The sequence below is a fragment of the Pomacea canaliculata genome, linkage group LG12 (assembly GCF_003073045.1).
Source record: "Pomacea canaliculata isolate SZHN2017 linkage group LG12, ASM307304v1, whole genome shotgun sequence".
NCBI classification, from domain to species: Eukaryota; Metazoa; Mollusca; class Gastropoda; order Architaenioglossa; family Ampullariidae; genus Pomacea; species Pomacea canaliculata.
In genome coordinates this window covers 4913384-4931051 of record NC_037601.1, presented here as the reverse complement: position 1 = coordinate 4931051, position 17668 = coordinate 4913384, and the positions used below count along the sequence as shown (strand labels likewise).

The window sequence follows — 17668 nt, the reverse complement described above, 5'->3', positions numbered from 1 at the left end:
AGGTTCGACTTCATGTTTGCTGTTGATATGTTCGAGAAATTAAATGATCTGAATGTGACGTTTCAGGGAAAGGGTTTGTTTGCTCATGAAATGTGGACACATGTGAAGGCTTTTAAGTTAAAACTGAGACCCTTTGCTCAGCAAGCAGGTGAAGGCAAGTTCTGCCATTTCCCTTTGCTAGGAAACAGAAAGTGGCCGGGAATATAGCAACCAAAGTTAAGGGCTATTTGAAGAGCTTGGAGGAAGAAATGGAAAGACGATTTCAAGATTTAAGTAACACTGAGCGAGAATTTAATATTCTGGCTTATCCATTCACTGCTGATCCGGGTGCAGCACCTGATGAGCTGCAGTTGGAGCTGATCGACTTGCAGTCAGATCACACCATGAAGGAAGCGTTCAGTTCTGCGAAACTAGTGGATTTTTACAAATCTTTGTCTGCTGACAAATTTCTCACCTGAGGAAATTTGCAATGAAGATGTTTTCACTGTTTGGGTCCACGTACATATGCGAGCAAAGCTTTTCGTGTATGAAAATTAACAAGAACAAATACAGAGGCTCACTGACTGACACAAACTTGGAGGCAGAGCTGAGGATATGTACCAGCAACCTCAATCCAGACTTTAAATGGATTGTGAAAAATTGTGACAGGGTGCATTTGTCCCATTAAACTGATTAAAGAATAAGATTAATAAATTGATATGAACTGTCTTTATTGTTTATTGTTATTTAATGTTTCTATAATGGAAAAGAAATGACAATATTTAATAAACTGAGCAGTTTTAAAAAGGTGCGGCCCTCCGCTGACTTCCGCCGACACAATGTGGCCCCCGAGCCAAAACAATTGCCCACCCCTGGGTTACAGCATAGTAACAAGACACCGTGGTCCGCAGCACACGTAAACACAAACATGATTCATAAACACGATAAAACTGTAATAGCTATGAACACATCATCATCATCATCATCATCATCAATCAATCAATCATCATCATCAATCAATCAACAACAACAACAACAACAACAACAACGACGTGTGTTTAGCGTTCTCTCAGCACTTAAGACATGTAGGAGACAAGGACACAATAAAAAGGACGGAAGGAGAAACAACTATTCACACAAGTAATAAAAAAAGGAAATATAGAAGAGACTAAGAGGAAAAAGAGAACAAGCTCTAGTTCTACACTTAAATATATATGTGTGTGTGTATATATATATAACGATGTGTGAAAACATACCGTAAGAACAACACCATATACAAGTGCAGTGGTTAGATTGCAATAGACGATTACAGGAAAAGCTAAAGCATCATCATTAACAACAACAACAACAACAACAACAACAACAACAGCAAAAGCTTTTAACGCCACCCCCAGATAACTAATAAAACACGTAAACAAAGAATGTTTGTGAGATTTCATTGGTAGGCGTAAAGTCACGTGATGTACCTTCCAGCGCGCGAAGATGCCAGCCATGCCGCAGACGGAGAAACAGAGGACGACGGTCAGCACCGACATCACCAGAGGACACGTGGTGTCGGCTCCACTTGGGTCACCACTGGCTGAGTCACCTGCATGACAGTAAAAGAAAGTTCAGAGGTTGCTGGACTCAAGAGGTCAAATTTTCGCTGCCTTTTCCAAGTAGCCAAAGAGAAAGAAAAATAATCCGAGTTTAACTGTTCGTATTTTTATACTGTGTGTTTATGTGCACGCGCGCTTGTGTTTGTGGGTATGTTGTTTTGACATTTAACATACGCACTTTTCTGTGTTTTTGTTTACTTTTTGCATTTCGTTGAAAAATGTATTATAAACAGTTATATTACTTTCTCTATAGTAATTAATTGATCCAGACACGCAGGTAACAAAACTTCTTGATTTCTGTAAACAAGATAAAGATAAAATGTCAAATTTGTGAAAAGAACTCACCACCACAGTGGTCCCCATTGTAGGGGGTTGGGCCGTATGTACCCCTATGAACTGGGGTGGGGTCCCGGTGTGAACATGCTGTTCACCCAGGAGGTGAGTCCGTCTTCGGTGCTGTAGGAAACAGTTCAAAGACAATGGTGACGGTGTTCCACCTCTCAGTACAACATTATGATAGTACTTTATTAATAATGTTTGAAGGTAGGCGGTTGTGAGCAAGTAAAAGAGTAAACCACACACACACGCACACACACGCACACACACACAAACACACACACACACGAGTGAGGAGGCAATAGAAGGACATGGTCACTTGCGGGATCCGGGCTTGAATGTAAAACTCTTTCTGACCAGTTAGCAGACAACGTAGGTATCTGTAGATATACCCTGTTTCGTATTTTCACTTCAACAGAACAGCAGAGCAACACCCTGCTATTGACTGGGTGGAGATGAACTACACTAAGTGCTTGATGACCCTCTCGAGAAACAAGTGTTACAGTCACTACCATGCACGGACTTACGGGGAATCCACAGGTCTCCCTTGGGTTTTAGGTCATCTATTAGGTCAATCATTTTAGGTATATTTTTCTGCTAAATTAATAAAACATGGAGGACTTCCACTTTCGAATAACATATCAAAATCTTCCTGATGATTTCTGTGACAGTTTCACAAACGTGTAGCAGACTGGCAAAGATGTCCTCTCACATCTGTCTACCTCCATCTGAACTATCAGCTTCAATCCATGTCAGACAGAGAAATCCATGCTCTGATTGTCAAATCGCCATCTAAAACAGATTGTCTTGATTCAATCCCCACCTCATTCACCAAACAAGGTCTAGTTAACCTTCTGTCTGTTATTGTCAGGATCGTGAATCATTCGCTGCCCAACCCTGAGTTCTTCATGCTTTCAATCAGATTGTTCTTACACCATTCCTAAGTAAACCGGGGCTTAATCCGATCTCTATCTCATTCGTTCATTATTATTATTTTTATTTTTTTGCCTGTATTAAAATTGTGTTAAAAATTATTAAAAATTATTACTAAAATATTATTATATTAATATTGTATTAAAATTGCCTTTCGTCTAAATATTCTCTCTTACAATTGTTAGAGCACCTTGGTAAGTTGTTTGGTTGGACTGGTGCTGCCCTCCACTGGTCTACATCCTGCTGTGGCGGTATAATTGTGTTGTTTCATCTTTCCTCCTACTTGCTTCTGTGTAAAGATCTGTGTTGTGTATCCAGTCACTATCAAATGTTTTTTCTCACAGCTGTTGTTATCCAAAGTATGCTGAGGACCTGGAGTTGTCAAACATTCTCACTCAGCACACTGTTGACAGTTGTATTTATGGTCTCTCTTGACTGAACATCAGAGCACGGATAAGACTGAAGTGATACTAGAGGCGAATGGTGATGAATCACACCATAACCTGGTGAACTGCAATGTGATTTAGGGTTTAGGTGATGATAGCATAAAATATTCCATGAAATATTTGGGTGTGCCTCGTAATGGACCCTACTCAATTCAGTCTCGTGTCATCTAAGTGGTACAACCTTCCTAAACTTGTGGAAACTTGCCAGGGTTGGTTATTATTCGACTCCAATTCTGTGGCTAGACTTGTATTTTGTTTTTGCAAAGATCAAATTATGAGCGCATCAGACACTTACTAGCTTCCATCACACTGTCGGGCTCAGTTCAAGATCGCTGCTTTTCTTTATCTTTCTTTCGATGTTCTTCATCTTTATGCTTCTAAAGTTACTCGCATCGCGCTCGCTGTCTCCACTCTGAGATGAAACAACTCCCCAAGAACCCCAAATCCTACCTTTAATAAGTGTGTGAATTATGGTATAAATCTTTGTTTATATGTATTTGAGAGTATGTGTGTGTGAAGGGGAGGAGAAAGAAAAAGATAGCTCTTCATGCAAAAAAAGCAACAACAAAAAAGTCAAAAGTAAGAAATTTAAAGAAACTGTTTCGAATAACATAAAAACAACAAAACAATATGTGCAGTGTTATTATTATCAGCCACAGTCAACAAACTAGAAGCGCTTCCCTTACCATTGGAGTCTGTGGAAATTTCTTGAAGACGGAAATCTGCAGAGGCGGCCATGTCATTGCCTGCTCCAGACAGGTGAGTGTGGTATACAGGACAGTTCGTCTCAGGTTTTATACCTCTGTGCTTGAGTAACACCTTTATGACAACCGGTGTAATTCCAGGTATTTACTCCCCCCTCTCGTCTATACCCTGTCACAGATCCACCCATCCCGTAGTTCACTTTAACCCTTGATGTGTTGTTGTTTTTTTTTGAGGAATAATGCACGCAGGAATACTTCTGTGAAACGCCAAAAACAGATTCTTCAAAAAGGAGGTTTGCTTTTTTTTGTTTTGAAACCTATTTTGACCGCCTTGGGAGGACTGGTGGGATCGTTTACCTCTAACGAGTAATCATGGAACACACCAAAAAAACTGATTTTGATGGATCCCCGAATGACACCACCACCTGTTTCGGACGCCATGTGTCAAAGTGTGACAGACATGGACCCACAGATGCGCGATATTTTGGAGCGAACGGATCTCGGTTTACATGACAAAGAAAATCTCTATCAGCAAACGTTGTGGCGGTTTTTTGAGGAGGTTTGCACAGTACAGAAACAGACCCTTAGGGACGGTTGACGTGAGACCGCAAGAACAAACGACACCATCACCACCACCCTCATGTCCTACGATGGTGGATGCTTTTCGACGCATTTTTTCTACGGGTCGCAAGCCCAGAAAGCTGCAAACGGACAAAGGAACCGAGTTTTTAAATCCAACATTTCAAACATTTTTAAAAGAAGCTCACATTAGCTTTTTTGTGACTGAAAACGAAGATATCAAAGCTGCCGTTGTGGAGCGCTTTAATCGAAGTTTGAAAGACAATATATGGCGATATTTTACCCGAAAAACCACCCTGAGATACAAGGAACTTTTAATGAGGAACTCTTTACTATCAGTCGCATCTATGATACCGAACCCACCACCTATGTGTTAAAAGATGACCACGGGGACGAAGTGCACAGAACGTTTTACAGCCAAGAACTACAAAAGGTCGGTGTAAAAGACAAGTATCGAATCGAGGAGATTTTAATGTGGGGGCAGGAGGAAAAAGGAGTATTTAGTCAAATGGTACGGTTACGATGCCTCATATAATTCTTGGATTCCGCAGTCGTCGCTCACCCGGTACTGATGGAAGGCACAACACAACCACTACCTCCATCAGACGCGCAACCACCGACTGGCTTGTGGCGCATCATGGAACGTCGAATTCCTCGAAGTGAAATTGTTTTTTTTGTTTTTTTTTTTGCCAAATGATCCTTATTTATGTTGTGGTCGGCGTCTCGCTCTTTAATCTGACACGTGGACACGGAGCGGACAATTTGTGGGTGGCTTTGCTCGGTAGCTGTCTCGGATACGTGCTTCCCAACCCTGCTATCGACCCTCCACCGCCTCCTGTTTTCACCACTCAAAAAAAGACAACAACAACAACCACCACCACCACCACCACCACCACCACCACCAAAAAACCATGTTTTATCTCACCCTACCCAGCAACAGCTCGATGGAATATTCTCCAGACAACTCTGTTAGTCACTATTTTACTAAACTTCTGCAGACCATCGACTTGGAGCGAGAATTTGAGGTAGGACTATCAGAAATTCAACTTCCCAATTCATACCTCAAACAATTATTTTCCAGTGTTTTTTTATTATTCTGTGCACGTGCATATAAATATATAAACACATAGTGTAACACTCATACATAACTATCTCGGATATCACGGTTAGAATATGGAAAAATATAAGCTATAAATACTACATATACAGCTCCCTCCAATAAAGATCCAACATAAAATTCTCATACTAATACGATCTCTACAAAAAACAAAACAAAAAAAAAATGTAAAATTTTCACAAGAAAAACAAGAATTATGGGAGTCTTTCCTGTTATGCAAGTTCTTCACAGAGAAAAGTTAAATATATTTACTTCGAGTCCTTATTTCATTCGACCTTATGTCACATAATAATGTCTCTTAGTGTCACTGGTAGGTTCGTATAGTGAGTACTCCTCTAACCCTTTGGCTTTTGCCTTTTTCCATGGCTTTCCAAGCTGTAGATCTGAACTCAGGGCCGTTGAGATCCAGTACGGGCCCATGGCAGACGACTTGCTAAACTGCCTGATTGTACACCAGCAAGTCAGCCTTACCATCGACATCACCTCCCCACCATTGGGCAGATAACAAGACCCTGTTTTCCTGTTCTGTGAACACTGAGGACAGGCTGTTGCCACACGATATTCCAGATACAAGAGCTTTTCTCGGAGTTTGCTTCTATGGCGGACACTAACAGTCCTTTGTGCAGCTGATACTAACACTGGCAGCTGAGAGTCTCAGCCGTTCCACGAGAAAGAAGTGCAAACTATTTGTAGTTTTGTGGTTATTTGTGGTTACTAAGGGCGATCACTGTAGATCTAACGGTGACGACTCCAGATAACAAGGATCGATGACATCGGAAAAATATTGAGAATATACTGAGAACATCTTAAGAATATGAAGGAATCTTATCATATTATACAATGACAAAGGGGATCGTCGCTTCACTTTATTTACTGCAACTCAAGTTCGCTGCACAAAGACACTTCAATCATGCGGCTTGTAGATGTTGATCACAACACAAAGACACTTACATCATGTGGCTTGTAGATGTTGATCACAATCATCAGAGGAGGTCATCGTGCAGTTTGACAGTGTGGCCTGTATCGATCAGCTATATACAGGTCACCGAGATACGACCACAGTGCATGTAGTTCAGCACTCGTCAAGAGGACTGAGGACTGTACTGCTGGGCCAAGCACCTGATGATCTCACCCTTCATTTTTCCTACAATGCCCATGTGAACACCTGTTCTTCTTTCTCCTGATTTGTGGACCTGTGTTTGTGAGTAGTGTTCATGCGCTTTGCAGCAGCAGATCGTTCGCTCACAATTGTGGTCATTTTTTAGCCGTCGGATCGTTTGATACTGTGTGCAACTTCACTGTGTGAACTTTCCTTTTGGTTTTCTGTGGCTGCTAATGTGGATTTTATTGGTGTACTTTTATGTACAATTTCGGCGCATTGAGCGTTTCTCTATGATACTGATTTTGCGCGTTATAAGACCCCATCATCATCATCATCACCCTTTGCTATAACTGCTGAACACAGATTTTAATGTTACAAATTTTTATCTAACTACAAATATCTTTGCCAAAATCAAAGACTTTCAGAGTTGTTTGCATAAAATTAAATCCATGGTCTAAAATGATTTTTTTAAAATCAAGCTCAATCTTAACGAATCTCTTCCATCAAGATAAGCCATCAAGTTGTATAATAAAAGGATACTATCAGGTATTTATCTTTATAATAAATCTTCTGTGTCTTAAAATAACAAAACATTATTTATTGGAGCTGTTAAACACACGCCAGTTTTGTAAAACTGTTTTTAAAAAATAAACCTTTCGTTTTTGCTGAAAAGTAAATTTGTGTAGATACTTTTAGAAAATCAGTAATAAGTACTTTTTAAAGGCTTTCTTTAGGGACTAAACGATAAAATACCTAATGTCTTTGAAAATTTATAAAATGTGCTCTACAAATTCAATAATAAAAATAGCAATAAAAATTTGTTAATATATATAGTTCATTGCACATTTTGGAACGTAGACATGAATTCAAGTCTTTGAGATAAAGCAGAATAGTTTACTGGAACTAAAGAGTTGAATCCAAGATCAAACCAGCCAGACTGAATTGGTTGAAGTTCTATTGTTGGCTTTACAATTTCTCTGCCTTCGTCGGTGTAAATAGAATATAGGACATGCTGCTCCACCTGAGGAGAGAAAGAGAAACAACATAATAGAAAAGGCGTTAATCGTCTGGAAACACTACTATTTTACCTCATGTAATCCAAATCCTCTGCCTGCCTGCCTATATATATATATGTGTGTGTGTGTGAAACCGTGTGCATGTCATTAACTCAACCTGAGTGTGTGTTAAAGCGTGTACATGCCATTAACTCAACCTTAGGAGGGTCGCATTGTGCTAGTACTCATAATATCCAGGGTAATTTGTATCCCGTTAAAGACCATCACCTGGCTTTGATTTAGTCGCAAGAACAGCTCCACGGCTCTTTGATACTGCAGCACGAAATCCATCATGACCTGTCGTTTAGCCAAGAAGAAGCCGCCTGCTACCCAGTTGATATTCTCCCAGAAAATATATCTCCAAGCCATCGTGAAGTTCGGCGCTCACACCTATGTACACATAACCCGCTTGGGATCCAGGTTGGCCAAAGGATGCATTGTGAAAGCTGTGGTGTTCTTGTGGCGTGTCCACATGTCTCGAAAGTAACCTACATCCACCCACACCACATGCCTGCTGTAGTTGTTGAAGTAGTTGTTCAAGATGGCGTCTTTGATGAACTCGAACTTGGCGTGCGTGACGCACGTGTAATCAGGGTAGACGGTGTTGGGGTAGTGTACAGGGTAGCCAGCACGGTAAATGGCTGCGATGGCGTCCCTCAGCTGGAAGGCCCACAGGCTGGTGCGGTTGACGAGGATTATCTTAGTGAGGTCCGGCTGTTTCTGTCGCACGTGCTGCATGTGGTCGGCGAATGACGGGGAGTCCGTGTAGAATACAAGCGGCGTGTAGATGGCGGAGTAGGCCCATGACCATTCCTGGTAGATCCTGTGGTCGCGCTTAATGTTCGGGGTACCTTTGCCGAACTCACCGATGTCTATGAAGGCGCTGACCATCGTCACATTGTATTCCATGGGTTTGTTAGGCTGCACACTGCTGCTTTGTTGTGTCTGTAATTAGGAATCTTTTTAAAGATAGTTTTTCAAATGTAAGAGAAAACTAAACAAATGTCTTCATTCCTTTACGTTATCTTACTTTGTAGTGTTCTTACAGGGAAAATACTGTTGACTGTGCACAATAGCCACAGGGTTGACAGTAATGCGCGATGAGAGAGACAGTGTACGCAGGCTCTCGTCTGAAGGTAAATGTAAAAGCCACGCCATCAGTTTGCTTGTCCACTATAAAGCTCTAAGTCCACTATAAAGTTGTTAAATGGCCTTGTAAACAATATTCCCTTATTTCCTGTAAACAATAAACATTCGGTGTGATGATGAGCTCTCTCTTCTCTCTGTGAGTAAGCGGGAGAGACTGAAAGGAATAATAACAGTAATGAACATTATGGGTTAATGAATAATCTAAATGAGTTGTGTGGAACATTTGTGCCCTTGTCATTAAGTACTTTTTGTGCTTTGTTCAGATTGAGTGATGACAAGGACTTTTTTCAATTTCTAAAGCAAGCTCCAGCAAGTTCTACACCTGTATTAAAATTAGTCAGAACTAAGTTGATATCGTCAGATATTAAGTCAATAACATCGACAAGACATTTTCATACACTACAACAACGCAGGCAGGTACCACATTGATCCCAAGTTATTGTTACATGAGCAATAATATTTTATAATGTTGCTTAGAAGTAGCGCAAATAAGCAGAATGTGCATAAATCCAGGAGATGCTTTCACCCAGGCCCGTTCTTAGCCCCCGCGGGGCCCGAGGCAAAGGGCATGTGCGGGGCCCTCACGCCACGATCACACGGTTTTAGTTGGGATCTAAAGTCACTTTTTTCCTCAGGGATATCTCGTCTTTTATCATTGACAGCACCCTGCATACACATTACAACATAAGCCTACGATTAATTTATTTGTAACATTCGTCAATAGGTTACAACGAAGGGAACCCTACAGTCTGCAGTTGTAGTTGAGGTTGAGTTGATGGGTTTGCATCCGCCATTAAGTAACACACAACACACACACCGACACACGTACATGCGAAAGACATTCAGATTTAGTAACCAAATAACATAGCAACACGTAAACATACGGCATAATATAACATGTAAGTTTTCAACACTAAAAAAAGCGAGAATGTGATACGGCTGACTACACTTCCATATGCCTAGTTACCATATCAATCAAAAGCGCGGGGCCCCTTGAAGCGCGGGGCCCTAGGCAGATGCCTCGTCCGCCTGCCCCTAAGCACGGCCCTGCTTTCACCAACACACAATAATTCAGTTACATGAGCAATAATATTTTATAATGTTGCTTAGAAGTAGCGCAAATAAGCAGAATGTGCATAAATCCAGGAGATGCTTTCACCAACACACAATAATTCAGTTACAATCTTGTTCAATACTATAAAACACAATTTCACAGCGGTGCACCATGTTCGCTGTAATTGTACTGTTGCATATGACTTTTACCTTTGTGAATGATGATATTGTTATTTCTGTTTCTTATTACTATAAATTTAAAACATAAAATCCGATAGGTGTCTGTGAAAGCCGGCTGATTAAATATCCACAAGACCAGAGCCTCTTGAAGGATGATAAGTAGCGTGAAGCACACAAACTAATTTTATATTGAAATACCTGAAGTGTCGCATGCTGAACTGGATTGAAACTTTCTGACGGCAAGAATGACAGCAGCTCGCCCCTCATCTTGGTATACATGCCCGCGGAAGCGAAAAAAACCCCAAAAAAACCTCAGTGTTAATGATAAACATGACACTATGCTGTCCAAAAAGTACACATGTATGTCCGACAAACTATCATATAGAATTTAATAGGAGTTTTGTACGAACCACAGATATACACGGAAACATGCACAAAACAGGGTCATTTCAAGGCATTCGCCAAAGTACTCATTCGCCAAATTACACGGAAGTCTGCCTAAATCACGGCGTCCGTGTTTGCCGTGTTATCCTGAATTTTCACTAGCCCTACATATGATGACTGTCAGCCACGGACCATCTGACTCACGTGTGCGGCCCACAAGTGGTCCACGGCCCACACTTTGAGAACCACTGCACTAGAGTCATAGTCTCGTATTGTCTCGTGTGTGAATGGTGTCTCGTGTCTGACGTCTTGTGTGCGTCATTTTGTTCGTCGTCATTTGAAAAAAACGTCACCAGAAAACGCTTTGAAGTACAAAGTTCACTTTATGGTCCAGTTGAAATGTCTTTCAGAGCTGTCCAATGATAAAACTTAAATGTTGTATTACCATCTGTGAAGCACTTAATAATAACAAAGTATATATATACTTTAACAGAGGGCTCAAAGCGCCTGAGAAGAGAAAGGATAGTACACAAAGTAAGACACAAAATGCACAAAGCACACATATGGACTCAGTCCAAATTATGTCAGCAAACAAACTGATCAACAGACATAAACCTGCACACAAAGTATGTCCAAAAAGTGTGTTTCGATGTATATAATGTTAGCGCGGTATCCTAGTTGAAGCCAGGCTTACCGCACATTACAATCACAAGAAAAACAAAGACGAAAATGGAAATGCCAAGTCGTTCTTATGTCGGATGACATTTATAGATGAGACAGATCTACACACCGGAAAGTCGTTGGACTAGAGCAGATAGATAATAGTTAGAAACATAGATAAAAATCGTGATGAAAGTGTCAAATCATCACAAAACAGATATCGCAGTAAAAGTGTTGAAGCACATGTCTATGTGGAACTGACTATTATAACGCGCGCGCAACAGTTTGTTTGGAATGGACTAGTCAATCCCATGATGTTCAGCGGAAAGACATTCAGGAAATAAATCCCACACAAACACTTTTCCCTCTGAAATGCATTGCATAGAAATAAAGGGCACATTGGTAAATGATAGTTTGATAGAAAAATGGTGACGAACTGAAAAGAAATGTTTACCTTGGATAAGAAATGTTCGCATCTAATAGAGGATGGACACACAGCAAAGAATGATGCCAGCACAAAAGGAGTGCCTTGACCTCGTTTGTGCGATACAATCCATGGCATGACTGAAGGACACGTTTGCTCCAGGAAATGTAAGTGCTGATGCAGGGCTGTCCCACGGACTGCTCCACGGACTGGGCGCTCCCACGGCTTGAATAAGCCAGACTGTTTGCAGACGTGCAGCCTGTGTCAGCTAGCTTGTACGACAGCTGAGCGACGGAATACGCATGCGCAGAATGATCACTTCATCGGAAAGACTAATGAGACGTACGAACGCTATATGTTCAATATGAGAGACCAGCAACAAGGTGAAAGTTTTGATGACTATATCACAGCTCTGCGTACTCTACAGAAAACCTGTAACCACTGCGAGCATATGGCAGATTCCGCCCTACTGCGAGATCGGCGATTAGTATCTAGGTATTCAGGGAGTGACAATGAAACTAGAGAAGGCACTCTACTGCAAATTGCCTGGCTGAGCTTATTCTCTAAGTCTTGCATTGAACATATGCCGTGCATCGAAGCTACTCACAAGCAGCTGAAATCTCTTAAATCTGAGCTGCCTCTGACAACATCCGACACTCCCCTTGTTAATGAAGCAATGTGCTGCTATCTCCAGGTCCAAAAGGGACCACTCCAAGCACCTGCAAATTCTGTGCACAAAAGCATGTCATGAAGAAGGAAGTCTGCCCTGCTTGGGGTCAGACATGTTCTAAGTGCCAAAGAAAGAACCACTTTGCTGTTAGGTGTCCCAAGAAGTCTGTCAGGAGAGAAAAGAAACATCTATATTGTGCTAAACACAATATATCGTCTGATGAATCCTCCAACTCCCCTACAGACGACTGCTTCTCTTTCTCATCAGAGGAGGAACTCGCGAGCGCTGTTGGCTCCAAGAGGCTAAAGAAAAAATTTTAAGAAAGAAAGTGATCAAGGCAAGGATGATCATTGCGCGGCACAAACGTTGCATGTCAGGTCGACTCTGGCGCTAGTTGTCAATGTCATTCCTGAGAAGTATGCCAAACATGCGCCCATCTCACCTACCAAAACCAAATTAACTGTTGACAATGGCACATCTCTTGCTCCTAAGGGGAAAACCATACTGACAGTTAAGAACCCCATGACTTCTTACTTGCATAAGCAATTGTTTTTGTTCTAATTTTCATTAGCATAGTCTCTATTTTTCATTTAGTACTGACAGTGTGTCGGTGCGTGAGGCAGTCTGTGCTGTAGAAGATTGTTGTTTAGAGGTCAAGTCATGGATGCTGAGGAATAAACTCAAGCTTAATGATGAGAAAGACAGAGGCGATGCTATGTGGTTCAAAGCTAGCCTTAGCAAAGTCTCTCTAGACTCCATCCAAGTGGGTCAAGCTAGAATCCTCTCCAGCTCCGTACGGAAACTTGGACTCTATGTCGAACAATCTTCTAACTATGTCTGATCAATGTCAGTTCTGTAGTCAAGGCATGTTATTTCCATATTCCGCACACTTGGACGACTCCGACCAGTCTTAATAAGAAGACTGCAAATGCAGTTGCTGTGTCCCTCATCGGTTCTAAATTAGACTATGCAAACAGCTGCCTCTGGGGGATTTCAAAGAGCGAGTTGTCGAGGCTACAGCGAGTGCAGAATACGGCTGCGAGGACAGTTGCAGGAAAAAAAAACAACTGACCACATTACTCCTGTACTACGTGACCTACATTGGCTTCCTGTGGAGAAGAGAATTGAGCACAAATTGTTAACCTTAACCTATGGCTGTCTTCACGACCTTGCGCCTGCCTATCTGCAAGAACTCATTCGCTGTTACCAACCTCAGCGGAACCTTCGTTCAGCAGCCCACTTCAGACTTGAACGACCGAGTGTTCAGTCAGGGAATACTAACAAGAAGACTGCGGGTTTCAGATCCTTCTCCAATGTAGCCCCGCTTTTGTGGAAACTCGCTTCCCCTTCGACCAAAGGAGTCTGATAGTATTGCATCTTTCAAGAAAAATCTTAAGACTCACTGTTTAAACTTATTTGAAGTTATCATTTGACCTGCAGTTTGGTGGCTGCTGGGATCACCGCGCATTGAGCGCATCTTTGTGATGCGGATACTAGCACGCTGCATTCACATATCATCATCATCATCATCATCATCATCATCATCATCATCATCATCATCATCATCATCATCATCATCATCATCACATCCATCATCATCATCATCATCATCATCATCATCATCATCATCATCATCATCATCATCATCATCATCATCATCATCATCATCATCATCATCATCATCATCATCATCATCATCATCATCATCATCATCATCATGCATCATCATCATCATCATCATCATCATCATCATCATCATATCATCATCATCATCTCATCATCATCATCAATCATCATCATCATCATCATCATCATCATCATCATCATCATCATCATCATCATCATCATCATCATCATCATCATCATCATCATCATCATCATCATCATCATCATCATCATCATCATCATCATCATCATCATCATCATCATCATCATCATCATCATCACATCATCATCATCATCATCATCATCATCATCATCATCATCATCATCATCATCATCATCATCATCATCATCATCATCATCATCATCATCATCATCGTCGTCGGTCGTCTAGAAAGGTCTGATCCGATATAGCCAGCTGTAATTCCATCAAATTCCACAGCACCAACAATGCCCCAGTCAAGGACAAGGGAGGGAAACTGCTAACGACAGAGAGAGAACAAGAAGCACGCTGGGATGAACACTTCAGAGAGATCCTGAACAGACCACCACCTTCCGAAGAAGCCGACATACAAGAAGCCATTGAGGACCTAGACGTTAACATCGCCCCACCAGAGAAGCAGGAAATCATCACAGCAATTAAGTCCTTGAAGAACAGAAAGGCACCAGGTGCTGAACTATTCAAAGCAGACCCAGAACTGGCAGCTAATATCCTGCAACCCCTATTTACCGCAGTATGGGAAGGGAAGCAAGTCCCAGATGACTGGACCAGAGGAGTGATCGTCAAAATCCCAAAGAAATGATCCCTTAGCGACTGCAACAACTGGCGAGGAATAACTCTCCTGTCCATCCCGAGCAAGATCCTGACAAAGATCATCATCCATCGAATCTCAGCGGCAGTGGACACACAATTTAGAGAAGAACAGGCTGGTTTTCGTAGAGGAAGAGGATGCACCGACCAGATATTCGCACTACGCAACATCCTAGAACATTGCACAGAGTGGCAGAGGCATCTCTATATTAACTTCGTAGATTTCCAGAAGGCTTTTGACAGCATCCATAGAGAGAGCCTTTGGCGCATCCTGAGAGCATACGGAATACCAATGGAAATTGTACTGCTGATCAAAAGCTTCTATGCGAACTTTTCATGCTGTGTTGGAAACAGTGACATCTACTTTGAGGTCGGGACCGGAGTGAGACAAGGCTGCGTGATGTCTTCCCTGCTCTTTAATCTTGTCATTGACTGGGTAACGCGCCATACAACGGAAGATGAACCAAGGGGCATACGATGGACACTCTCCACGAACTTAGAAGACCTAGACTTTGCCGACGACCTGGCCCTGCTGTCACACACCCACCGGTACATGCAGGAGAAGACGACTCGCCTGCACACCTTTGCGCAGCAGGTCGGACTGCACATCAGCCGGACAAAGACAGAAGTGATGACCCTGAACACCACCACTACAACACCGATCAGCATAGAGGGAGAAGACCTGCCGATGGTTGAAAGCTTCACCTACTTGGGCAGCGCTTGGTCACGCGAGATGGAGGAGCAGGCCGTGACATCCAGAGCAGACTGAGCAAAGGCAGGGCATCTTCTGTAGCTAAGCAACATCTGGAAGTCGACACAGTACAGCATCAATACCAAGCTGAGACTTTACAGAGTCTGGTCATGTCCACTCTAATGTATGGCTCGGAGTGCTGGCGAATGACTGACAGCGACCTCAACAAACTGTCAGTCTTCCACACCAAAGCCTGCGAAGAATCCTGGGCATCTTCTGGCCAAGGACAATCTCAAACGAAGAACTACTTGCCCAGTGTGGGCAGGAGAGCATGGCCACCATCCTGATGAAGAAGCGATGGCGCTGGATTGGTCACGTCATCAGAGGCGGGAGCAACTCCATCACAAAAGCTGCCTTACACTGGACTCCAGAAGGAAAACGCAAGCGAGGTCGGCCCAAGATCACCTGGAGCCGAACTGTGGAGGCAGACATGAAGACCCTAAACCTCAGCTGGGGTACTGTGGGGAAGCTAGCCCAGGACAGGCAAAAATGGAGGACCTTTGTCGCTGCCCTACGTGCCGACCGGCATAACGGGCAATAATCTAATCTAAAATCTAAATTCCATCAAAGGAATATTTCCTAAATTATTTCTTTCATATGGAAAGGCTGAGTATTCTTCTATAACGTCTCTAATAATATTATTTATTTGAGTTAGATATTTTTTATCTCTTAAATGTGATGAGTTTAATTTCCATAAATTAAATCTCCTTTCTTCTTCTTTGTTGCTTAATGATAAAGTGATCAATGAATGGTCAGTTCGGTATCCCGGGGTGATATCCGCATCCACAACAAGGTCTGAAAGTGAATTCGACATAAGAAAGTAATCTAACCTGCTATGCTGGAGGGGCTTTTTTCTATGCCAGGTGTATCTTAGTACCTCTGGATTTAATTCACGCCATATATCTACCAGGTTCAAATTTGTAATCATCTTATCAATTTGTTTTTGCCCTCTTGTATTGTTATTATGCTTATAATTATGACAGTCTAACTGAAAGTTCAAAACAACATTCCAATCACTCCCAATCACAATGTTATCTATACTTAATTGCCTCACACACTCTTCTAGTTGCGACTAGAATTTTGGGTTATCCTTGTTTGGCTCATAGACATTACAAATAAGAATATCTTTTTCTAGTGTTTTTATCTATGCTATAATGTAGTTTCCTCCATTGTCTCTATAAACGTTTTTAACTGAAAATTCAAAATCAAGTAAGAAGAAAAAACAAAATAAGGAAAGGCAAGAGATATTAGAAAAAATAATTACACACTTGGAAGGTAAAGGAAAGATGAATGAGGAAGAGCTCAATGAACTGGAAAAGAACAAAAAGGAACTTATTAGTATAAGGGAAAAGAAAATGGAAGGTGTATTGATTCGCCCCAGAGCACGGTGGATAGCAGAGGGTGAAAAAGTCAGTCGATATTTCTCTTCATTAGAAAAACGCAGTTATGTAAGTCAGTGATGCCCAACCTTTATCGGCCTGCGGGCCATACACATTTCCGACAACCGTGTCACGGGCCGCTTCACCGCAAAAATAAAAAAAAAAAAAAAAAAATATAGCAGACACATTTATTTTAGAAACAAGTTGTACTTACCATTAATTATGTAGTAATTAGTGGGATATTTGAAGTTGTTTACCCGAAATCAACTTCTGAATGTCTGGCTGCATCGTAGAGACACCAAGTCGGAGCACTGAATCGAAATGTTCGTCCATCGAAAAAAAGATTGAGAGACGCCCCTACGTAGGGATAAATACTTCTTCTTCCCTTTTTTCGTTTTTTTTTTTTGGTCTATTTTTATTACTAAGATGCCGATTTCCTGCACTGTGGGCAGAGGTTTCGCGGGCCGGATATGGCCCGCGGGCCGTAGGCTGGGCGTCCCTGATGTAAGTAAACAAATTCGAAAATTACAGAAGCGAAATGGTGAAAGCACTACAAGATCTGAAGAAATAAGAGCAGAAGTGCAAGCTTTTTTCTCAAATCTGTATTCGGAACAAACAGTTCAAGAATTCAATTTTGATGACATCCAAGAAAAAATACCAAAAATTACCGAACTAGAACTTAATTTACTAGAGAGA

General features: G+C 41.7%; 1 protein-coding gene across 1 annotated transcript; it reads right to left on the bottom strand.

Annotated features, from left to right (window-relative positions):
- Positions 1–7490: 7490 nt before the first annotated feature.
- LOC112577245 lies at positions 7491–8225 on the bottom strand. The gene is made up of 2 exons (XM_025260282.1): positions 8078–8225; positions 7491–7815 (listed from the first exon to the last, which is right to left on the bottom strand). Exons 1-2 carry the CDS (start codon positions 8216–8218, stop codon positions 7630–7632), a joined length of 327 nt encoding a protein of 108 aa, XP_025116067.1. The 5' UTR covers positions 8219–8225; the 3' UTR covers positions 7491–7629.
- Positions 8226–17668: the final 9443 nt, after the last annotated feature.